General features: G+C 43.8%; 1 protein-coding gene and 1 long non-coding RNA gene across 4 annotated transcripts in view; both read right to left on the bottom strand.

Moving 5' to 3' along the window:
- Positions 1 to 1,408: 1,408 nt before the first annotated feature.
- Positions 1,409 to 9,717, bottom strand: LOC135281007 (uncharacterized). Its single transcript, XR_010347792.1, has 3 exons — positions 9,645 to 9,717; positions 7,235 to 7,389; positions 1,409 to 5,598 (listed from the first exon to the last, which is right to left on the bottom strand). It is a non-coding gene; the product is annotated as an uncharacterized LOC135281007 (long non-coding RNA).
- Positions 9,718 to 17,571: 7,854 nt separating this feature from the next.
- The window catches only part of SV2B (synaptic vesicle glycoprotein 2B), a 60,671-nt gene continuing 52,640 nt past the window's right edge, over positions 17,572 to 25,602 (bottom strand). For all 3 annotated transcript variants that reach the window (XM_064388651.1, XM_064388649.1, XM_064388650.1), the window contains exons 10-13: positions 23,678 to 23,811; positions 22,755 to 22,955; positions 20,354 to 20,513; positions 17,572 to 19,345 (exon numbers count right to left, since the gene is read on the bottom strand). In XM_064388651.1, coding sequence (XP_064244721.1) covers positions 19,162 to 19,345; positions 20,354 to 20,513; positions 22,755 to 22,955; positions 23,678 to 23,811 — 679 coding nt within the window. In that variant the 3' untranslated portion in view covers positions 17,572 to 19,161. The remainder of the gene's footprint in view (positions 19,346 to 20,353; positions 20,514 to 22,754; positions 22,956 to 23,677; positions 23,812 to 25,602) is intronic.

Raw genomic sequence — 25,602 nt, 5'->3', positions numbered from 1 at the left:
GGCTTCAGGCTCTTTCCCTTAGAGACTGATGAACACTCATTTCCAGTTAATTTAATAAGGTATATGCTGAAAAAGGGACTCCTGTATACAGTACATTGAACACAATCTCTTATATTTTCTCTGCTTAAGTGGATGGTCTGTTCTAGTGAGCCTCTGTCTTAGCAGACACTAAATATTATGTTTGTCAGATGAATGTGCCTCTTCAGGAGCTCAGTTTGCAGGCACTGAGTGCACTTCAGAGGCAGATGTTGATTTGGAATGCATACAGAAACCCTGCCTGATTTGGGACAAACAGAAGAGGTGACCCAAGCCTCCAGTGAGGTAAACCAGCCAAATTTAATTGATTTTTGTGCAGCAGCAGCAATTGTGGTCCCTGATGATCCAAGCTGGATGCTCCAGACCAGCTGACTGTGGAGCAATTAAAGAAAGGGATGAAGAAGGAGAGTGTTTGAAGGCAGCAACACCAGCATCAGGCTTTGAGCTGACAACTGAAATTTAATAATGCATTTCATGACATGTGAGCATTTTGTTCCTGAGCCATCACTGAGGACTGGCTTTTGGCATAATAACTGAGTCCCACACCTGGAAGGAGCAGGAATGATCCTGGGGGGAAACAGCTCCCCTTTGTGAGGCACAGCTCAGTGGGACCAGCTCTGCCTGTCAGCCCCTCAGCACTGAGTCCTGCACATGGCACAGGAGAGAGGAACACACAAATATGTGTCCTCGCTGGTAGTTCCTAGCCCAAACCCCTCTATACAAACCCAAAATTCAGCTAAATTTGCCAAAGACATCTTCAAGAAGCTTTTTGGCTGGTTCCAACCTGGGGAGTAATAATTTGTCTCTGTAGAGAATGACTTTGGGAGGGACATAATGAAAGGGAAGAGGGAAAGAGTTGACATTATTTAAAGAAATCCTTTTAGTGAAGGAAAGCATGTCATCTAGATCTTCATTTTGCAGGTGCCAAGTAAATATAAGATTGTATTTGCAGCAGGCAGGAGCCCATGCTCAAGCCCAGGTATCTGTGTTGTTCCCAACTGCTTTAGGGTTTTCTTCACTGGGGCATTCCTGCAATCTAACCTCTTCAGCTGCTAATTTCTTGAGCTTTGCAGGATGGTAAGCAAGGCACAGGGAAGGGAGAAAGTTCTTAGAGGAGAATGGGGCATTTTACTGCATTTTACTGCAGTAAGTAATTACCAATTTAATTATTTCATATACTCTCTGCCTTTGATGGTTATCATCAACATACAAACACTCTGCAACAGCATAATTTCTCTGGCAGCAGCAAATAAAGAATCAAATGGTGATTGGAGCCATCAGCTTTGTCATCTGTGCCCCTGCTTCTTTTGTCAGGTTCCTTTGTGGAGCTCAAGTTTGTGTGGATCTCTCCCCTAAATCCACTGAGCAGGGCCACAAAACAGACTGTTCTCTGTTCTTTTTGGAGATGAAATGAAGGTTGCAAGAATAATACAATGTCCTGCATTGGAAGGGATCCACAAGGAGCATTGTTAATCTATTTCATTGTAGCTGGGGTGGTCAGGGCTGTAAAATGGTTCAGTGCTTAAGTGCACTTTTATAACCCTGTACAGGAGACAGAGTGATGCCAGAAAGCCTCTGCATTTACCACTGCAGAGGAGGTGGAAGGAGACATGCTCCTAAAAGTGCAGTTTTCCAGGGAAGTTGCAGCAGCTGTATCTGAACTCTTCCCTCAAGTCCAGCCTAGGATTCACCCTCCCTTTTTCCTCAAGCTCAGACAATTCCACGTTGGATCAAACACACGTGAGATGCTACCAGGCTGGTCTCTGACAGCTGGAACAGCTCCAAGGATACTTTAGACTGCTTCTATTGTGGCAGATCTGAATTGCATGAGGAGGAACTGAGAGCTTGCCATCATTACCCTCTGCAAATCAGGACTGAGAGGATGCTCTGCAGATGTCCCTGCCTCTCCTGTTCACTGCTATCAGGTCAACGTTTACTTATCCTCCATTCTGTTTTCTCTGGATTTAGTCTGTAGTCATGAGCATATTCTTGCCACCTTTCTTCTCCTTGGATCAGGGTAGAATTGGCCCCTGGCTTTAAACAGTCCCCCTGCCTCACAGGGTACCTGCTGTGCCTCACAGGCACTGTCCCTGTTAACCAGCTGGGACAGAACTTTGGCTCCAACCTGGAAAATGGAGGTGCCAGCAAAACGTGGAGCTGCAGTTCTTCTTCTCTCTAAGTCCCGCTGTTGGTCTCAGTGGTAATAAATCAGTGTTTAAAACGCTTTAGCTTTTCATCATCCATTAGACTAAACATCCGCTGCTCATCTATTTTCCTTCTGCAGTATCATTGTCTTCACCAGTCGGAATTAATTGATTTCTTTGTGTTGGGTTGGGTTTCATAAGAAGACTAAATATTCCCAAGAGATGAAAACATGAACTGAGTGGTGTGTGTGTGCAAAATAGATTTCCATCTAGATAAGGGGGAAGTGAGAGTTCAATACTGAGCTACTGTTATAGTCCTGGAGACACAGGAAAACCACAAAATTGCCCTATGTGCAACATGGGAACAGGTTGCTCAGAGAAGCTGTGGCTGCCAGACCTTTGGAATTGTTCAAAGTCAGGCTGGATGTCCCTGTCCATGGCAGAAGGTTTGGACTAGATAATCTGAGAATGTCCCCTCCAACCCAAACCAGTCTGTGATTATATGGGCCTCTTAAGTCAGTACAGAAATAGCTATTTTAGAAATAAAGTAGAAATCCATGATGGAAGTTAAATTGTTTGAGAGCGATCAGACAACAGACAAACTACATAATCCTTAAGAAAACTGAGGAATTCTGGACATCACTTATGCACTCCCTTCTGAACCATGTTGTCATCTGAATGTGTAAGAAAACAAAATCTACAATAAAATAAGCTTCAATCATAAGTCAGTGAAGCTGAGGGGTCAGCAGGTCTCTCAGTTCCTCTCATAATCAAAACCCAAAAAGACAAGTAAAGTTCCATTTCTGTCCAGTAAAATGCCATTATTGTGTCTGGCAATGACAGGTTTTGCATACACAGACACACAATGTACATGCACACGCATACAAAGTTGTTCCATAATAACAGGTTTTCTGGCTTGGTCTCAAAGCTGACATAAATGAGAAGACCAGGAACTTCTCTCCTGCTATTTTATGGACTGTGAATAAGATTTCACTTATTCTGATGATCCTTCCATTTGGCCATCATTCCTAACCAGCAGACAGAGTGCCCCTCACAAAGAAAGGACACATCCATATGCAGGAATCTGTCAGAGTCAACACATCACTCTAAACATACCCACAGTGACCCAACATGTATTTTTCTCCCTTTAATTTAAAATAGTTTTTCTCTTTCCCTTCCATTTTTACTTGCTCCCTGGATGGAAATTGCACTGCTAGGAAGGCAGGGACACCAGCTGCTCTGCAGCTCTCTCCATTCATCTCTCTTAGGTCCCGAATCAGTCAGGTGCTTTTGTGATGCTGTTTGTAATAAGCACCTGCTTGAATCCATCCTTGTTCAGTGAAACATTTAAAACTCATTGTAAGCCCCACTGACACCAAGCAGAGTTAAACACAGTTAATGCCATACTTAAAATTCAGCCCAGTTGTGTAGTGCTTTGCCAAATCATTATTTGGCACTGGATAGCAATGCAGGCCTAAGTGACCTCCAAAAGGCTGCTCATTATAGCTGTTTATAGCAGTTAGAGGCAAATACTTTAAGGTGCAGTTAAGGAAACATACCCAGCTTCAGATCTTTGCCACTCACAAGCAAAAGCTCCAGGAAGCTGAGAGGAGAAAGTTCAATTTGTTTTCCAAATGTGACATAAACTCTGAGAAATAAATGCACAAAAATGCTGCTTATAAAATTTTGAGGTTAGCAATCATTCACAGCTGCCATAAAAGCCAGACAATTTCCATATACTTCATTTTAGCTGCCTAAAAACTAAATTCACATGTGACAAAATCAGAAGGTAACTTAGGGATGTTTGCTTGTAGCTGCCTACCTACAATTTCCAACACTTGAAAATTCATCATCTAATAAAATGATTTGAGTGGAAACCATTCAATGCCTCAGTTATGTTCCTGGCTTTTCATGACCAACTGAGATAACTCATCACTAACACAAACAGTGCATGTGCACATCAACATCAGCAGAAACAGCCCCCTGGAGGGTGTGCAGTGGGCTGGTTATGAGAATATTTATGCCAGAGAACAGGGAGTGAGGAGTCCAAAGCTGTACCCACACCATCCATATCCTCAAGAACATAAAGGCACTGAAACTGCCTGACTCTGCTCTACACAAAATCTGTCTGGGCCATCTGTTCTCCAAGAGTTTGTTGACCAGTGCACAACTGGAGTGGCAATGCCTAATGGGAGGTGTCTAATGGGCAGATGAAGAGACCAAGCTAAACAGCTCAGTCTCTGCATATTAAAAACTGGCTTTGGTTGGGCTGCCTGGCTGAACTGCCAAAGGTTCAGCTATTAGAAGGCTCAAGATGCTTATCTAAAAATAGGTTTAGGGCTTTTTGTCAAATGTCAACACTTTGGCTCTTTTTAATATAAAATCTGCCTGACCTTCGGATCTGCCTGGAGCTCTGTGAAGATCAAACTAAGGCAATGAGAGCCACAGAAAAACAATAAATTTAGTGATGGGAAGTATTAAAGCCTTTTTATTTTCTCTTAGATGCAGCCCCTAGTACTGATCTCACTAGAAACATACAGAAGTTCTTTCAAAGTGCAAGAAAACTCTCAGGTCAGGTATTAAGTGGAAGAAGCAAGACCTCAGCACCAGCTATGCTGTCTGAAGGCAGAACCCCTCAGGTCCCACTTCTTCCTGCTCTTGGAGGAGTTTATGCCTTGTAAGAGCTCCAGTGGAGCACAGCTCCTCTGCCTAGCAGTACACTCACCATGAGCTCAGCAGAGGTGACTCTGCACCATTTCCCTTGTTCAAAATATCTGCTGAGATGCTTATATTTGGCTCTGCCTGTGTGTGAAACCTCTCCTCAGCCAGGACCCTGTAAAGAGCTTCGCTGCAAAGCATCGGTGTAGCTCCAAACTGGTGAAATGAGTGGTGAGACAGGAGGCACAACCTCCACAGGAGGGAAATCATGACAACACAGCTTGCAAAGAGTAGCAGACGCCACCATGCTCACCCAGAGCTTGCCAAAGAGCTTGTTTGTTTGAGTTCCCTCCATTGCCTTTTTCCACGTACGTGATTGCTCATGCACACAAAGCCAACGAGCGACTGCACGGGGATAAACACACACACGCTCAAACCCAACCACACTCTGCTCCTCCTGCCAGCTGGAAAAGGAGGGCTGGAGCGTTTCTTGCTTTCCCTGCTTCTTACCCCCACAGAAAAGTCTGGGACACCAAACAACAACCTGTATAGAGAAGATAGAGTGGTTTAAAATGGACAAAAATACCTGAAACAATCTCATCTGCTTTGCCCAGGAGGAGCTGCTATTTCACGTCGATGCCTGCTGAAGCTGTGGATGTCTCCCTTAGTCTCAGCAGTGATTTTCTTTCCTTAATTAATCAATTACACATGTAACTGTGGTCCATTAGCAAGGCAGATGACTGTCTTCAGATGCTGATTACTGGTTTCGGAAGAGCCCAAAAATATTTCAGTAGGATGAATAAATTTCCTCTATGAGGTTTTAATGAGACCATTTAGCTTTTTTTCTTTTTTTTTTTTAAAACAAGAACTGAAATGGGTGTAATAAACCAACTCCACCTACATGATGCACAGGGGAAAAACAACAGGCCCCAGTTTTAGACCCTGTCTGCACTTAATTGTACTTGGAAGAGTATATAATGGAGGACTAATGGTACCTATGTGTTTAGCTCACTTAGCAGTGCAGAGGGGATGATTTCCTATACACAGTATAGCACTTTGATTGGCTGTTTTATAAGATAATGATCAGGACACATACATTAGTAATAGACTGACATGGCTAGTATGTCCTGAGTTATAAACCCCAGCTGGTCATGATCATAATTATTAATAATAACAGTAATCTGCATTCCTAAATCATATCTGACCCCAAGAGCTACTGGAATCTGTTTATATAAATACACATTGCAGTAACTCTTAAGTTCATCTGTATATAAATATATGGGCATATATTTCAGTATGAGGACACATTTTCAAAGAAGAAAGAATTCAGTTCTTAGAGCAACTCAGTCTACTGTGCTGCACACAGAAATGCAGCCAGGATTTCAGTGCTTAATTTTCTGACATCTTCCCATAGTATGCACATTGTGTCTGTTCATTTCATTAATCCGTTATTGACAAGAAGAGCTCAGGACTTTGATTTTAAATCTCATCTGAGAGTCTGAAAGCCTCTCCTATCCAGCAGCTGCCTGCCCCTGGGTCATTGCTACTATTATACGATGATTTATATTTACATATTCTGCTTGGAGGTTGCATTGTATTTTCTTGCTTCTGTTTTCCTTCCTGACACTGAGAATAAAAACAGCAATCAACATGGGACATCGGCAAGGGCTCACAGCTGGCCCCATCCCCATTACCTTCAGCCTTTCCTAATGTTTCACTGATTATTTTCCAAAAAGAGAGCCTTAAGCTGTGAAATTCCTGAAAAATCAGTTCTGAGCTCAAGCGCTAAAAATACACATTTCATGTAATGCTGGAAAGGAGACAGGGTGATCCCCACTCTATGTTTGCCAAAGCATCTCTGAAATCCAAATAAATTAAACTTCTTATTCAATCAGTGTTGCCAAGTGGATGGGTACAAGCAGCTCCAGTGGTGAGCAAGTAAATTGGCCGTATTCTGGGATTTATTCTGGTAGGCTTTTTACTTGTAAGGGAGGCATCAGAGTCTTTTATTCCTGCTGAACCAGTGTCCTACATCACCCCTGGACACATCTCCAGAGCTCCTGGTGCTGTCCAAAGCTTTGGAGACAACTGGGCTTTCACTCCTCTTTCCTTTAAGGATATTTAGATTCGACTCAGGAATCAGAAGTCAGGAATACATGGATGAAACATCCCCAAAGCTGGGATAAAGGCAGTAAGAAGCAATTTGCATTGTAAAGAAGTTTTGTAAGTATGCAGCCTATTAATAACTGCCTCCACTTGTGACAAATGTCACTGGGCTGATTTGAGCTGCTTTGGAGGCGGAGCAGATACAATTATCTATCACCCCGGAAGATACTCTCCAGAAACTATTCACATTTGAAGGGTGTTGGAATGGTGATTTCTTTTGTTTTGTTTACCTGATGAGCAATTTCAATCCAAAGGTCCTGGTTTTTACAGGCTTCAGTCTCAGGGTCACTTCTGCAGGGCATTTTCATCTCCCCAGCCCATCAGCTCTGTTACTCTTTGTGTTGCACACATCCATAAGTTCTTTCAAAGCAAAAGTTCTTTCTTTCTTGAAAGCAAAACATTAAAAGAATCAGAAATCAGTGGAGAAGATTTGGGCATTTACATAGCTTCAGAGCCAAGGAAAAGGTTGCTGTGGCACCTGGAAAGACAGGAATCTGTGAGCCCTCTTCAGAGAAAAGTTTTGCAATTGCCTGGTCCTCATCATAGTTTGACACTTCTGAGCTATCTTCTATAGAAGTGCTCTTACTGAACCCAAGGCATTTGGAGGAGAAAACAAACTCCCACACAGGCAGAAAAATCTCTGTAATTCACCTGGTGAATTCACTCTCAGCAAGAAGCCCATGAAACAGATCCCATTACCCTGTCCTTGAGTTTGGAACAACAGGAACGGAATTGGTCACATCTCTGGATGTGACTGTACATGGGAACTGTCATTCCTCAAGACTGCATGAATCATGAAAGTCAGACAGCAAAGTCAACAGTGAACATTTCAGCTCCTCCATCTGTCCCTGCAGGTGCACTGGAGAGCCCCATCTCCTGCCACCTCCCAGGGGCTGACTCTCCCCATCCCCAGCCATGTCCTGCAGCAAGCTGGGCTCTTGCTGAAATCAATGAACTTGGCTCCTTGCAGGACTTGCTTCCAGCAGAAGCAGTCACACAAGGTGCTGTGACAAGTGACCTCACCCCAGTCCCAGTCCAATCAGGCTGGATGCAGCCTCAGGCAGGGGAATGGTTCTGTGCCCTTTTACAAAGGCAAAAAACCCAAAAGTTACAAGGTTCCTCACTGTCACCCAGCCCTCCACACCTCTCAGGCAGTTTAAGGGACAGTAATGGCGCAGTTACCAACACCTTCACATTTTCTGTTTTGTTACCTCCAGTGCAAATATCAATTACAGTGTCTGACAAGGAGAAAATGAAATTGCAAAGTGTTAGGCTGCAGGTATTTAGTCCAATGATTGGGGCTGTCTTTAAAACAATGTAATGACACCATCCTGGATGGATAAGAGAGAGATGGGATATTGTGTGCATTCCTACACTTTGAATTTAAATTAAAATTTGCTGTGATTTAAGATGTTATCTCCTTTGAAGGTCTGTACTTTCCTTGGAGAGAATAATTATTCTCAGCTAATAATGTGAGTTGCTAGGCTAGTGATTAGTATATTTGCAACAGGGTAAATTTGCTTCCTATTGATGAAGACTCAGGTGTATTATTTACTGTCTGATAATTTCAATCTGGAATTAATCTTTGGCTTGAAAGGACACCTATTCTTTAAAGCTCATCATCCTCTTGCCCTGCTTTTGCTTGTCTTCAGTTTCAAAGGTACATTTTTCTTCATGATTTGCAGAAGTCATTACCAAATGCTTGGAAGCCCACCAGCCAGGTTACCTTGATAATTTCTTTTATGAATAGTAATAACAACAATGTCAATAAATAAAGCTAAATCATGCTCAGAGGAAAACAAAGTAGTCACTTGTGAGTTGTGCTTGCAAAGATTGGTAGTAAGAAGGTAGCAAGGACATAAAATAAGCAGGCAGCATTATCCCCCATGTCTCATTTTGAAACCAAATTAATCAGGCCACCACCCAAGGACTTTGTTCATAAATGCAATGCCAAGCAACATGTTTTTGCTGCAGAGTCAAAGGGGAACACCAGAACTAATAGCTCAGGGCTATGACCGCTGAGCAGCTCAGGACAGAAAATTTTAGTGCTTTATTCTTCAATCAGCACAAGGGCAGACATCAAACTGCACTAGGATCCCTATGTGGCAAACAGAAAGATGGAGATTGTCCTCCACACTGGTTTTAATGCCTATTGAGAGCAGGGTCATTGCACTGGAAACCTCAGTGGGACCAACATTTCACCTTGTGCTCATTCTTTGTCATGTAGGAGGAAGCCCTGGCTGAGTAATGCCTGGTGATCAGCTCAGCCCTCACTCCTTCCCTGCCATTACCTCACAGACTGGGGGAACTCATTCCCAATGATTATGCTGCTGATAAGGGAATTCCCAGGACTACAGTGGCTGAACATATTGGATTTACATAATTTTGCTTAAAAATCAGCATTTCATTTGCATCATGTCATCAGATTCCAACTGCATCAAGCAAGGGAAGTCACACCTGATAAGAAAAAAGAAAACCCAGAGAGAAAAGGAGACACAAGGCAATTTCCCCAGATTTTGCTGTGCTGTGAGACACCTCAGAGATCTGAAAGTTCAGAAAGTCTTCTTCTAAAGTGAGAAGGAACTGTCAGGTTTCCAGTGAGCCACACCGCCACCCTAATTTTCAATTCAGAGAACTTACCACCCACACCTCCACGAGCCAGGGGCTTGCACACACAGCAGAGATCTGGGCTGAGTCCTCTGCCTTTGCACCCTGACCAGTGTGGCACTGGGAGAGGGCTGGATGGGGCTTTAAACAACCTACTCTACTGGGAGGTAACCCTGTTTGACAGGAGGTAATGGTCAGAAAAGGGTTTGGGTTTGAATTTGGGCCATTTTTTGGTTGGATTTTAACATTCCCCCGCTTAATTTTCCCATCTAGATTTTATCTTCTTTATGAAATCCTGTCTCTAAAACCTATCAAGGCAGTATTTCAGTCCCAGTGGACACTGGAAGGTTGCAATAATCATGTTCATGATTTAGGGATACACTTAACTTCAGCCTTGAACTCTTCTGTGGTTGATGTGGCATTCACCCAGGGTTACCTCTTTTTTTTTTCTTTAATGAGTTTTTCTTCCCACAAGTTTTATACTGAACCTTGACCTGAGGAGACAGGGAAACTGGTAATTTGGAAGCAAATGTGTAGCATTTATAAAGAAAATCTGCTTTAAGTGACCTGTAGGAAGGGCATTCTTCAATACCAGAGATAAATGTCAGCAAGGACATGGAATAATAACTGGCACTCCAAACCCAAAACCTCAGAAAATCTGTCTGAGAGGTTCTCTCAAGCCCCCTAAAGCAGGGCTCACCCCACACAGAGCAAGAGATCTGTCCCAGAGACCAGCACAAAGGTGACACTATTCCTGTCACTATTCCACAAAGAGGACACTATTCCTGTCCTCTTCCAGGTGGGATGCAAAAGGGGACAAAGTAGCTTAGCAGGGTCCCACAGCTGTGCCAAGCCAGGGCTGCCCAGAACTCTTTGTGGCCTCTTTGGATAGGGTCAAAAGAGGGCTGTAAGTGGTTGTTCTGAAATATTTATAGGCCTAAGGGCTCAGTACCAGGCTGGTTTCTTCAGAGCAGTTTGTTGTTCAGGGGTCTAAGGGAAGGAACAGGGTTGCTGGGAAGATTTCAAAGCTCTTATCCTAAATAAGAAAGGATAAAAGAGCTGAGCTTATCTTTCAAAGTTATGTTTTGAAGGGATGAGTACAATATTCTTTTCCCATTCTAAAGCAGATGATTTCAAGGCTAAGAAAGGGCTCCCTCTGGAGAAATCTTACCAACTTCTTCTGAAACCCCAGGACAGGAGTGGATTCTGTTCCTGTCCTGCCCATGGCTCTCCACTGCTGGACAGGCTGCAGCCCTGGGAAGTCACGTCCTCCCTGGAGTGTCCCTTTGCTTTGAAGAATAACACAAGCGAGGAATGAAGCCACTTGAGGTTTGACTTTGGTTTCCTTGCTATTAGCTCTGTTTGTATTTACTGAGTAGCTCTTTTGTTCATTTTCAATAGTGAAGCTTTTCAGCTTTGCAGGAATTCTAAACTTGTGGTTCTCAGAGGGAAAACATCAACATAAAATCCATGGTGGACCTCAGCTGTGGTGTGGTCCAGGTGTGGTGGGAGTGAGTAGTAAGGCTGGGGTAAAGCCCTGCTCAAGAGGATCACAAGCCTCAGGCTGGGCTCTGTGGGTTCTGGAAGCTGTGGCAGGACAGCTGCAATGTTGATTTCAGTTGGTTAATTCCCAGCAGGATCAGAATTCTGGTCTGAATCATCCATATGGGGAAAGCACTGAGGGTTTGTGGCCTCAGGTTGTTTTGAGATGATAAGCAAAGCACTTAGAAATAGCTGTGCTGTCCTCTGCCTTACATTCCTCATACAGAGATTTGGGAGGGGTTCACCAAACCACTCTGTGGTGAGACTTCTCCTTTTAATAGCCCAAATTTTAACTGCAGAAGGTTCTGCCTCCTGGAGAAGGGGGAACTCAGGAGACAATGTTGGTGACATCTTGCCATGACTAGCTGGGCTGGAGACCTGTGTACAAAGCCCATCCCTACACATCTCAGCAGGCTGCCCCAGGAGGCACCGCTGGTGCAGCCCTGCTCAGAGCCCTGCAGGAAAGGCACTGCCCAGTGCACAGCTTTTCTCCTCTAGCTGCAGTCTCTCCACATTATTACAAGGAATCTACATCTCCCCTGGAAAACACTCAGGATGTGCAGGCTGAGAAAGCTTGAAAACCATTGCACTAGCCCACTGAAGCAGAAATCCTTATTTTCTCCCCCATAATTACATTTGCTTTGCTTTGCTTCAGGTTTGCACAACTTGCATTCCAAAAGCTTTGGCATTAGTCAGTGCTGTTTGTTCCCTAAACTTTTGAGTCACTACTTTTTTTGTTACCTCCTTTTCCCTGGTTTCACTGAGGGTCAGAGCTCTGTGAGCTGTATCTGATGGCACTGCTGCAGCACCTTGTTTGTCTGATGGGGGTCCTGGGCACAGCCTCCAGCAATTACTGGTGAGCAGAGACCAGTCAATGTTGTGGGCAACTGCTGCCATCTCCTGGTCTTTCAATCCCCCAAAAAGCTTGGGCATCATCAGTAAGGTTAAGTGCAACAATTTAGTTTTACATATAAGTGCATATGTGTGCATGTATGTGCACACATACTTTTATAGGTGAAAAAAGAAGTGCTGAACAATAAATTTAAATCTTACTTTTAGTATTTTCAAATAGTACTATGTGGGTTAGTGCAGTAATAACTGTGTACACTTAAAATGTTAAAAATTGTATAAAATCCCCTAACTGTTTGCATTGGCCTTGGAAGCTGAAAGTTCTTCAGTGAATTCTCCTTGCTCACTGAGAACGGTGAAAAAAACCTTTTTATCATTTTTTTCTGGTTTATAATCACCTGTTCACAAAAAAATATTGTCTGAGAAGGACACACTCACTCAGTATCAGCCCCAGAATCATACTATTGTTTGTGCACTGGCATGGTGCTCAGAGTCCAGCAATTTCTGCCTCAACCTGGAAAAAGCAGGGCTCCATTTCCCATCCACAAGCACCTGGCCAAGTTTTGCCCTTCCCTTGTCTTTTCAACAAATGTGAGCTCAGATTGCCAAGTTTTATCTCTACTTTTAAAGTCCCCAATTTAAGATCTGAGATACAGGAACACTGATTTGTCATCTTACCATAACCTGAGTCAAATCATATTATTAGTATGAAGTCACTTCACAATTCAGAAGCATCACCCAGACCTACTGATGGATTTATTTTGTGGTTGCTAAGAATGCCATCATCCCCAGCCTTCTTCCTCCACCAGGTAACCTTCTGTGACAGCTTGGATGAACTTGCACATCCAGGGAATCTGGGTCATTTATTAGTAGCTACAAGAATCTGTGCCAGAAAATCCACATGATGATGGTCAGGGCAGGAACATCAATGTGGAAAAGCAGGAACACAGATTTGCAAAGGTTTTCTTACCAACCAGTCCATCCTGTGTGATCTCAGGCAGATGTGTCATGTAATCCTGCTTTTAAATTCCCTGCACCCTACTTTAAAATTAATCAGGGGTTTTTGTGCACTGTTTTTATCAGCAACCCTCTCTGAACATTCAGATATGGGATTTTTCTGCTTACTGAGACTTCAGCCTTATGCAGAATGTCAACTAGCCTGGAGTAAGAACAACTCAAAAACACCTGCAAGGCTTTCAGTGCAAATCCCTGACCTTTATCTAAGAACTCACTATGTAGAAAATGCTTTCTGATGGTGTTTGCTGATGCACTTTTTCCTACAGGCCAAACACACAGAAGGGCTCAGGGAAGGGTGACTCCATAGCTCTCCACTCTGCAGCTGCACAGGAGCATTGCAAAATTCACAGCTGGCAGCTCCCACCTGAGACCAGCCCTTGCTGATTCCCACCTGAGACCAGTCCTTACCATCCCCACCCTGCTGCTGGCTCTGAGTCACCCAGTGGGACCCCAGCCCAGACAGGTCCTATGGGATCCAGGTGAACCCAAGCTGAGGGAAAATGCTGGTTTAGTCCCCTTCACAGTTTCTTTATTACATTTCCAATATCTCTGGTTCTTTATCTCTCATTTTTATATTACCTTTAGCACGTTGCAGTGGATATGATGAGAGGACTAATCCCTAATTTACCACACAACTTTTCAGCACTTGAATTTTTTAACAACAAGCCAGAGCTGACTCAAAGCAAAACCCTTCAGTGGTCCTAGGACAACTGAGGTTACTGCATTCTGTGTTCTACATAAAGAAATTCTTGCACAAGCCCCACAGTCTGGCAGCCAGCCTCCACTGCTTGTGCCATGAGCTCTTTCTCTATGCAGTTGCTGCAGTCTGTGTCATTGCTCTGAAAGCACGGCCTGGACAGTTAGATGTATACAAAGAGCTGCAAATAGAAAGAAAGAGCTCACATCCCTAGAAATGCATCCGAGAAGGGAGTGTACTGTGGTCAAATGGTGTGCCAAGCCTCAAAAGCAGTGCTTCTTTGGGGATGTGTTCTCGTTACAAAGCAGAGTTTAGCTTTTTGGTCTTGCACAGCATTTGAAGATATTTTGTGCTTCCTCCTACCTGAAAACTTCTCAGGGTAAAGATTTTCTCATGTCCTGTGTTTAGAAGTCCACGGTGTGAAAGGATTGTGATAGAAGGCAGACTTAATTGAGTTGGGATTGTATGAAAGAAGGAGGATGAACAAGTAGCAAACATCAAAGAAAGCCCCTACAGTGTCAGGGTACAAAGTTAGCCAGTAGAGCACTTGTGAAAAGGCTCAAAACATTCATTAAACACAAACACTACAAGAGCCATTCTTTTTCTTCCAGCCTTTTAATGTGACAGAGAGAACAAAAACAAAGTCCATTGGAACAGCTGCAATTTCCAGTGACGACCAGACACAGAGCAAATAAAAAAATAAAAGGAGGTTTTAAATGAAGAAAAGGAACCAAGGGACTGGAATTGGCTATTTCACACACAGAGTTGACAGAACATCTAAATGAAACTTTCCATTACAGCACGACACCGGGTGATATTTACAGTGGAACTTGCAGTGTGTGTACATTTATACAGCACTAGCATCACATACAGCAAAGAAATTAATTTCATTTTGTTTCCGTCACAGTTCCCAGGCTTGATTCTTCCTAAAAGCAGCATTTGCTAATAGAAGGGTAAGAAACTGAGGGAAAAACTTAATGCAAAATAAAATACATTGGGCTCAAATCTACATAAACCTAAAAATATCCTCTCAGATTTTGTAACTCCTTTGGAAAGTCAAAGGACATATGCAGGTAATATAAGAGGACCAAGGGCCTCCTTAAGAGCATTAGAGTATACTCTGCTGTTGGAGATCTCCAAGCAGGACCTGGATGAGACCTGGAATCTGCAGAAAGCTCAGCTCCATGCAGTCCTGCTCTGTGCCCTTGTGTGAAGCCAGCCTTGGGGCTGGACCACTCCCAGGCTTGGGGAGCATCCCTCAGTGCCTCTCCAGCATCACTGAAGGACATCAGGATGCTTGAGCACTTCCCAGTGTGCAGACCCGCTGTCATTGGGTATGGGTTTTCCAAGACTGACCCTCTTCATAGTCCAAAAGATCCAAAACACCACCATTTGTAAGTCCCATAGCATTTCAAGGAATTTCAAAGAGTGATGCTAATATGGGCAAGGGGGGGATCACCACACCCAGCACAAGCTGCAGCCACCACCTCTAGCATGTAGCAGAGCCAAAGGCAGTAACAGGAGCTGTCCTGCACAGCTGGAGTAAATAAACCACAATACCACAACCTGTTAAATCAACAAGGAACACAAAGAGGCAGAACTCTTATTGTAATACCTCTGGTCTTTAATAATAGTGTCAACAGTGCTTGGTGTTCCAGCCTGTGTCTGCATGCTCAGAAATTCAGCAAGGGACTCCTCCCATTACAGTGCTGTAGAGCTGAAATCACAAAGCCACAGCAGCCAGTTTGGGTTCCCTACACTCACCTTTCCCATGCCACAGTGTCCCTGGCTAAGTGGCTGTCCTGCTGTGCCACACGTGCATGAGGAGATCCAGCTGTCTTCCAGAAGAGATCTTTGGGATTTAAGGCAAGTTCCCTCTGTGTCCCTGTTGCAGTGAAGTTCACAAATCCATGGAAATGCTGCTGTGCAGAGACCATGTGGTCAGCAGATTTCTCCGTGGATGGTCCAGTGTATCCAAGACAGAGACAGCCCCCATGGGCAGGGGAACTGAGGGAGGAGATGTGCTGGCCCTTGAACAGCAGGGGCAATGTTGATTTTACAGCAGAAATTAAGCTGAGCCATCAGAGGAGGTGCCTGAGGAGAAATCTTCCCTTGCTTGAGGCTCAAGGATCCGTGACTGAGGCTAAGCCTAGCAGGTGGCCAAGGCTTGAAACTGAGCCCAAAACAAACCCCAGCCAGTGAAGAGGGGTCTGCACCCAGCTGCTGTTTTGCTCTGGAGAGCAGCAGTTGGCAGCTCCACTGATTTACACCATGGCAAGGAGAGCAAACAAACACATTGGGAATATTGACTAAGCCTGTCCCCACTGAATTGGGTGGGAGATATCAGCCCAGATGTCACAAATGCAATGCCTGAGCTGGAGCTGCTGCCCTGGATCTCTCAGTCCCTGAAGAAGCAGAACTGTCCAGAGCAAGCCATCTCCAGCTCAGCACAGGGCCTGGGCAGGGTCCCACACATTCCCTCTGCCTTTCAGCTGGGAATGATGACAATCCATTATTAATTAATGACAATCCATTCAGTCCAACCCTAGGTGTCTCAGCTCGGTGATGGGAGCTCTCCTCAGCTTTTCCTGCCTTCCTTCTCTGCTCACAGTTGTCCTTTATCTCAGGCTCTCCTAAGCCAGCTGTGCTGTGTGCTTGCTCTCCCTGTCGGGTCACAAACTCCCTGGTCAGCCAGGGGCAGGAGCCTTGTCCCCACATGTGCAATATCCCTTAGCCCTCACGTGACTGACACATGGATTTTAGGGGTGCAAAGAATTTCCAGGTGACATTGACCATGAGATCCCATTACTCTTTACCTTGTGCCAGCTGGTCTTTGAGGTGAGGTTCAGCAGCCTGTGAAAGAGCCATTTTGTAAGGAATAAAGGTTTCTAATATTGGATATTATTTCCTAATATTACCTTGCCATTTCTATCTCCTCATGATTTCAGTTTCTTCCTTCTCTGGAAATTAACAGGGAAGTTTTGCAAAATAAATGATGTCATTAATGTCACTGCAAAATGTCAATGGAGAACACAAACAGTCAGGTTTGCTGTGAGCATTGGGTGACATGTAAATAGGAATGTTATGCAAAATAAATATTTAGATAAATAGTTTCTAGCTCCTCAGAGCTGCACAAGCGAATAGTCCAGAAAATGAAACAAAATTTCTCCCCTTCTGTCCAGTTGCAATGTGGTAATTGCCAAGCACAGCCCAACAAAATGGATGAAACCTAAAGGTCATAGTGACCTTTTGTGTTAAAATACATATTTAAACTGTTTCTCATCATGCAAAAGGACCAGATATTCTTAGAGAAAAAACTCACATTCTGGGCTGTGATTCTGAGCAGAAGCTGTGAACTGCTGCCAAAGGACATAATTACATTCACTCCTACCTTAGAGAAGGAACCTTGCTGTTTTGAAGACAAATAGAGTAAATAATAATAAAAAAAGCCTTAAGCTACCCATAAAATGAAGAAATGAGGCATAATAAGCTCAGTTACTACAGCAGCTTGTGATTTCATCAATTTCATAAACCTCAGAATAAAGGTCAAAAATCTCAAACAGCCCATTGTAGCCTAGCTGATCCGTGAGTGTTTATCCCTGATTGACACAATGATAAAAGTGATGCTCATTAGAGGCTTTTGCCTCATTGGCAAGGATTTGCTGCTCGTGGTCTAACCCTGCTGTGTCCTTCAGCTGCCCCTGCAGCAGCACCACGCTGAGTCCCACAGCTGCAGCCTGGGCTGGCCCTTGTTCCAGCCAGCCTAAGTGCAAGGGGCTGTGCCTGTGCAGCCAAAGGCAGGGGTGTGAGATCACTCCTGCAAAATCTCAGCCTAGCCTTGCTTGGTTTTCTTAAAAAACAAACAAAAAAAAAATCACCAAAAAAAGGAAAAACAAACAAAAACCAACAAAAGGTAAATGAGAAGATCACCAGCAAAAGTACAAAAGAACTTTTTTATGTCACAGAATATCCTCGTTGACAAATTAGCTGCACTATGTGGTGGTTTCAGATCAGTTCTGGTCTGTTGCTGAGCTCGTTGAAAGGGTATAATTAGTGTTATCTCATCCATTGTGAGCACTGGTGTGTTATTGAACAGTGTCTTTTCGTTCTGGTTTCCCAAGAAAACACACCCCAAAATGCACAACTCACTTTGCCTCTAGGTGCAACAGGACTTAACTTGAGTGATAAAAAGGGCACACGAATTTCAGAAATGTTCTCCACAGGATACCAAACTAAACTGTGCCACTTAATGGGGAATTTAATGTTCTGTACAGTGAGAGCTTGCTGTGTGCATTCCCTGTGTAACAAGGTTAAATGGCTTTAAGTAACTGTGCTTACAGTGTTTCAATGAGACCCAAGTATATTAGAAAATCAAGCATCATATTCTTCAAATAATATGGCTAAAATGCTGGTAAATTCACAGTTACCATTCTCTAGGTATTAGGCAAAAATCCCCTATTTACACTGGATAATATGTACACATTTGGTTTGTGGAATGCTCCAATATCATATCAATGTCTCCTCTGTGAAAGCTGTAAGGAAAAAATCCTCTCAATCGTTATAGAAATATATATTCCCAGCCACTAATACATTTAAATATTTGGTATCTGGATGTAAAGAACAAAGTGTTACTAAGTTGGTCATGACTCCTGATAAACTTGAATTACTGGGATTTTTTTTAGTGTCACTCTTAAAGTCCTCTTAAGGGTGCAGGAATTAGAAATTCTAAATTTTAATAGTTGATCACTTCAATGGGTGTATGTACGTTTGCAAGTAGTTGTAAATACATATATATATATATATATATAATTATTTAGATATTTCTCTTCCACAGCAAGAAGGTGTCTAGTGATTCCCTGTGCCCAAGTGAAGACAGTAAAGGGCTTTGAAGCTCTGAGTCTTCTGAGACAGCCGAGCACCCATCTTCACATCCTCAAGAAACCAGGAGTGGTAATCCCAAAATCAAGACAGCTGGGGCCCGTGGCCACATCTGCAACTCTCAGCCCTGTTGCTGGAGCTCGCCTAGAGCAGGCTGGTTACCTGCCCTCCCCGGATGCTCCGTGTGTCTGAGCACAGCTGAGGTGGATGGCCAGGCAGGAGGGTCGGGTCTGTCCTCCCGTGTCACACCCACGCGGGCATGGAGCCGCTGCCTGCCTCTGGTGTCCTTGCAGGGGATGGACAGGGACAGGGGGGCTCCCAGCATAGGCAGGGTGGAACCCAAGCTCTGCCAGGGGTGTGTGGGGGCTGCATGCACCAGCTGTGGCTGTAATAAGGTCAGGAATGATGGTTTTGTTTAAATCCCTCTGGGTTCCTCTTTCCCTCTGCCGTCTCGCTTTGAGGTATCGACAGAAAGTACAGAATGAACGTTTTCGGTTTTCCAGACATGGCTCTTTTTTGTTCTTCTTCTACATCTGCCCCCCCACAAGCCCCCACGGCCTCTGTTGCTCACATCAGGACCTGCTCTCGAGTCTCTGGCAGGCGCAGAGCCAGCAGGCCACCTCCAACCAGAGCAGAGGAGGCCAGAAGGATGGGAACCACCTTGGTTATCCCCACGAAGGAGGAGAAGATGGAGTTCCCCAGGATGGCACCAAACTTGCAAAGCCCATTGAGGATGCCAAAGGCTGTTGCCCTGTGGGGAGGAAAAGCAGAAAGTGATGGTTAGGAGGCAGGTTCTGGCACAGCTACAGAAGGTTTGGATGGGTAATTTTGTGAATGTTCTTATGTTGCCTGGGCTATGCTTCTAGCAAGTAAAACTGGGTGGACTAAATAAGTAGATAAATAGATACAGCTGTTTTGCATGTCTGTGTGAATGGGGAGAATGTCTGTGTGCACTAATTTCTCCTTTTCATCTCACCTTCTCCCTAGAGTGGCCCACTCTGTCAGCCTTTGCCCTCCCCAAAGACAGCAGGACAAAATCTGCTCTAGATCTCCTCAAATCTCTTCCAAGGGCTGCCTGGACTGGGTTGTCATCAGAGAAGCAACCACAGCTCTCCTCTAAATCCCATTTCACCCAGCAGCTAAATGACAACTACCTCTAATGTACAACTACCTCTCCCTCATTTCTGGCTTCCCCCAACAGTCTGAAAAAGGCAAAAAGGGGCTTATAATGATGAGAGGAAAGGTTTAATCCACAGGACATGGTCCCAGAGTCTTCTTCCTTGTGTCCCAAATCATTCTGTGTACATGGTTTTCTCCAGGTTTTGGATGGGAGGGCTGCCCCAGAGATGAGCCATGATGAGAGGATGGGGATGCAGTGTGAAACACCAGACCTCCATGCACATCCGTGGAAATTACAGAGTACTGCTTTCATTTGGTGCTTTAGAACTAGTTGATCTTTAAGGTCCCTTCCAACCCAAACCATTCTTTGACATCATGGTTCTATGATTCTTTGATTTATCATAATTTCCCATAATTTCCATATGTCCACGTGATCCCTGTGTTCAACCTGCCACACATGTAGAATTGTGCTTGCAAATGTCTGTTCTGACCCAGGATCAAACACCCCAAAGGACCGGTGAAAGCAAAATAAATAAAAATACACAGCTCCCCCACCTACACGTCTCTAGGACGCCTTTTTCCCTTGGGGACCAAGAGGATCAGGTAGAGGGTGGAATTAGAGGAGAAGTGTTGTGAGCACCTTTTGTCCGTGGGGTAGAGCTCCACGGTGATGACGTCCAGGGCGTTCCAGGCGGCGATGCTGGCCCCGCAGAAGAGGCACTGCCAGCCGATCATCGCCGACTCGCTGTTCCCAAAGAACAGGAAGAAGCAGCACACGGCTGAGATCAGCATCGAGCCGCCTGCAGGGGGAAAAACCAATAGAAAAACGCTGGCACCGGCTTCCCCTGTCCGCAGCTGAGCAAACACTTTTGTTAAAGATGGCTTTCAAGTGGTGGCGTTTCGTCCCAATCAGTATTAAATCCTTGAGGATCAAAACCACCTTGATGCCTTTCTGTCATTCTCTGATGCTGGAAGCCAGCCTGATAATATTCTCAATGCCCACCTGATCTTGCTGATAGTCCTGTTCTACAAAGACTGTGAAGTCAGGCATTTCCAGGCAGGCTTCCAGCATCTCAGACTTCCAGATGGACCCAGGAAGAGCAGAGGCAAGTAAACATGAAAGTCAGTGAGGAGGAAGCATCATTGTGAAGGTTTTTCAACTTGAGTTTCAAGTGATAGGCTTGTGCATTTCATATCGTATCACTTGACACATTTCTAGTCCCAATTAGGATAATTTACAGTCACTTATATGAAGCACTTGAGGTCTCTTTTAATTATAAGAACATCATTAGATTTCATGGCACATTTGCACAGGAGCCATAATTTTATGAACATCACCGAGGGAGAAAGTGAGAGCATTCATGCTCAGTTAGGCACAGTTCAGATTCAGAAATATTAATAGCTACATCACTGCTTTCTACCCCATTGGGAAATTTCAACAGAAAGTTGAAATTTGGGAAAAATCAAACAATTTTTCACCAGAATGTTCTGTTATCAGTGAAATATCTCCATTTATTACCAGGAAAGCAAACAATTTTCTCTATTGTTTGGTAGTTTTGGAGTCAATTTAGTGCCATCCAAAATAATTTGGATGCTGAAGTGTAACTAAAATGCTTCAATTTGGACATTATTTTGCATCTTACCACTGTAGTGGCCTGCCTATGAAAAGCTGCTGTGCAGGACTCCTTGTCCACTTCTCCTCCATGGTACAAGGCCAGACTACATCCCCACAGTGTGATGTAGATATTCCCCCTGCTGCAAAAGCCCAGGCCAGCACTGGTGAGGGCACCAAGAGATCTGCTTTGTACAAAAGAAGGTTTGGCAGGACGTGATAGAAATGAATTGAAGCCCCACCGAGGCACACAACACAAAGGAGAATTTCAGTTTTCCTGTTAACCTGACCAGAAATAATATGTTCGACAGAGTGATACAGGTGGGATGCCAGAAGGCTCTTTCAATTGGAAATTCCATAGTGAAACGTTTCAGCATGTCATTACTAATTTTTGTCCTGTTCTCTGCTTTTTGCAGGAGAAATAAGCATTTAGGGCTCCAGCTGTCATCTCAATTCCAGATGAAAATGCTGAAATACTGACATGTTTGCAGGATGGACAATGTGATTTTCATTCAGCTTCCTCTAATTTATTTCTCACAGACCCTCTGGCGTGTTTGGGTCTTTTTCAAATTCACATGAATGCTCTTTTTCCCTCAGTGTAAATTCCTGAGACAGTCATCTTGCTCTACTTTAACCTGTCTGAAGGTGAGGTTGAGCTAAACCTTCCCTCTGTTCTCACAGGAGAGAGAAGAGCTCAAGAGAGTGATTCATGCCTTACCCCTGAGCCACATCCCTGATTTTATTACCTTCCTTTGGCTCTCCCTCAGGGCATCATTCCCATATCATGGGATGAGAGCAAGGTCTGAACCCTGGAGGCTGCAACACCAGCAATTTCCAAAGTATTCATAAAGCTGATAAGGCGATAACTTGATGACTTATTCCCACGATGCTAAAGGGTGGCTCCTTTCTTGGCTGTGACATGGTCAGTCAATTTACCATATGCTCTCTGAAGCTGCTTGTGCAATCATTTGAAAATCAGATGAAAAACCAAAAGAGGGAACTCCTAGGCTGTCAAGCTGCCACATCAAATAACTTTTGTGAATATTCATTGCTACAAGCAAAATGTTGATTTATTTATACACAGGCTTTGGACTTCAGCAGCAACTCTACAGGACCAAGAGGTCCTTTTTTAGCTCTGACCCTGATTTGCTGAACACTGCAAAAATATGCTGGATTTGACACAAAAGGCAAAATTAAAAAATAATTTAAGAAAAGATGTTACAGACACACAGAAAAACAGGGTGAGGAGGAGGGGAGTAGGTCAGTTTCTCACTGCCATGGATCACTTGCTCCACCCTCTAGTCTTTATCCTTCTGCTCCTTTTGTTTTGGGGAGGACTCATTCCCACCAGAGCCATGCCAGCAAGCAGAGCTCTTAGCAGGGGTGTGCTCCAGCCTGTCCTGCCCCATCACCCATTGCCCCCACTCACCAATCATCTTTATCCTCCCGATTTTGTCCATGAGCAGAGCAGAGATGATGTTGCCTGGCAGCACAGACAGGCTGCCCAGGAAGCTGACCAGGTAGATCAGAAAATCATTGTCCTCCTCAAAGTCGATGTGGCAGCCTTCCTTCTCCTTCATGAAGGTGCTGTTGATGAGCCTGCAGTTGATGAATTTGTGTTCGTAGAGATCTGTGAGGGAAAGAGGCAAAGGCTTGACCCTGCTTGGCTGAACTCTCCTCATACAACAGCAAGGACCAAACCAAAGACCCAAGAGAAGTTTCTCATCCAAAGGAAATGGCCAGGGAATATTTATTTCAATGGAAATTTATTAGAATGGCAAAGTCTAGCTGAATCTTTGGCTCCTGGTAAATGCAAGGTCATAAACTCATTTTATTTGTGGAGTATACTCAGTATACTGAACCAGTATCCCCATGCCACAAGGACAGGGCAATGCAGGCTTTGGTTTTCATAGCAAAATAATTTGTTCTTTATTAGAGTAGAAGTTAAGAGCTTTCTTTGGTATAAATTAGTGACTATTTTACTGCTGATGATCTTCAGCTGCCGGTGGCTTGAAATTATATTTTTACTGAGTAGAGCTGTAAAGTGCTGAGAATTTTGCCATTACTTTAACCTGTCAGGGCCTGAGGCACAGAATTTTGCATTTCCCATACAGTACCCAGAGACACCAGAAGTCATGGGGTTAAAATCACTGATGGAGCCACCTGAGGTCTCCTTCCAAATGCATGACACCCTTTTCCTCCAGCATCACTCTCATTACCCAGCACGAACTCAAAGACACAGATCCCTACCATCCTTTCTCCCAGAAAGCAGATAAAAGAGTTCTAATAAAGTAGTTTTCTGATAAAAAAAGTTCCTAGTTACAGAGATGACTGCAGCAGGAGTCCCATTACCAGTGTTATAAAAGACAGTAGAGATGATGGTGCAGTTTTCAAAGAAGGTCTCACTGGATCTCACATCTTCAAAGTAGCAATCCTCAAATAATGAATCCTCAAATCTCACTTCCTTGAATTTCATGCCAATAAATCTGTGGGGCAGAAACAGAACTTCACTCTATGTTTTAAGATATTTTCTACACTGTATAGTGTGCAGTGACTGTGTCAAGAGACAGAGCACTAATTCTAATTTCTAGCGTCATTTACAGAAAAGGTGTTGCTTGAATGCATAATTCCCTCCAGATCCTTCTGTGTTTTATTATAAGAGAAGGGTCTGAATAGTATTTTTTTTTTTAAAGACATGGATCTTTTACGATTTGTGCAGTTTTTCTTTTCTTCAAAATAATCACATCTGAGAAAATGTGCTTCTAAAGCTGAGGGGACACAAATCCTCTCGTGTTCAGTCCTAATCTGTCTGAAGATGACAGAATTCCACTCAATGCAGGGTATTTCCTTCATGAGCTGACCTTGCTGCCTTCCTTAGTCTCCCCCTTCCTCCATCATAAATAAAACCAGACATTATCAGGAGCCTATTGAGCCATTTGGTGAAAGGTTTCTGACAGTTGTTTAAACTCAAAGTGATTTTTTAAGTGAAAATGCAGTAGGGATTCTGGAGAGAGTGGGAAGATTATCTGAGTTCTGCTTGTAACCATCTCTGTTTGAGGTTTATTACTTATCATGTAATGAAAACAGATTTCACTAAAAATAATAAACTGTGTCAGGTGATTGATTTCTCCTCTGATGGGAAGCGTGTCATGTCTGACCTGGCTGCCTGAAGGATGACACAATATTGATTTACCTGTGAGATTCTGCAGGAACACTGAGAAGATGTATTAGGTAATGCACAGACACGTTTAGAAGATGTAAGGAGCTATTAGGAACAAGCATTATTGCTCCAGTTAAAGAGGCCATGACTGTCACCAGATGAAAAAAAGCCTTCTAACATATACTCTGCAGCTTAATTGAATTGAGCACTTTTAACACAGCGTAACGTGATGGTTGTTTACACCTTTAAATGAGCACTGCAGGGCTTCTTGACTGAGCCTACTAACAGAAATTATTAATGCACAAAACACCACAAGAAGATTATTCAAGTGTTTTGCTCCATGTAGAGGGTCTCACAGGTTACAGCAAAATTTAAGCTGTTCTGCATTTGCTCAGTGATGCATTTACCTGTGATGTATTTACTCCCAAAAGCTGTTAAAACCTGTTTTCCCCCTGCAGTTTTCTTTCTTAACACCCAACTTCACAAGACTCAGAGAGCAATGGCTGGTGCTCCATGGAGTTTTAGCTCACAGCCAAGGGCTGCAGAGCAAACACAGCTGTAAACCACACTGAGATAATTTCTGGGCATTACTGCAATTTAGCTTGATGAGGTTTTGAGTATTTGAAATGGAGAGGGCCAAGGAGGAGAGTAGTGATTTACACCACAGTTTTATGTCTTCATCCAGCCAGGTGCTGAATATCCTTAATTCTCAATGGAGTTAGTGAAAATTTAGTGCCTCCTCTAGGCATAAAAAAATGTCCCCAATGCCTAAATTTGACCAGCATCCACTTCTCACCACTTTATTTTGGGGAACAGGAATTGTGGGGCTAGGTTTGCATCATCAAGTTCAGCTCCTTGTTGCAGGGAAGGTGTATGGAAGGACATGAGGACACATGCTGGGATCCCCCACCAATGTATATCAAATATATAACAAGGAAATGGTTTCTGAGGGGATTGGAACAACCTGGCTGGGCAATGAGATGTGGTTTCAGCTGTGAAGATTAAAACAATGAGTGTTTTGTGTAACACTGAACATGGGGAGGAGCTCCCTCCAGCAAGGCAGCTGGAGCAGCATCCTGTTAGGGCAATGAGATCACAGAAATTACAAAGGGATATT

Source organism: Passer domesticus, chromosome 14 (genome assembly GCF_036417665.1).
Source record: "Passer domesticus isolate bPasDom1 chromosome 14, bPasDom1.hap1, whole genome shotgun sequence".
In the NCBI taxonomy this organism is placed as follows: Eukaryota; Metazoa; Chordata; class Aves; order Passeriformes; family Passeridae; genus Passer; species Passer domesticus.
Note: the sequence above shows the minus strand (reverse complement) of the source record. Positions and strands in the feature narration are given on the sequence as shown.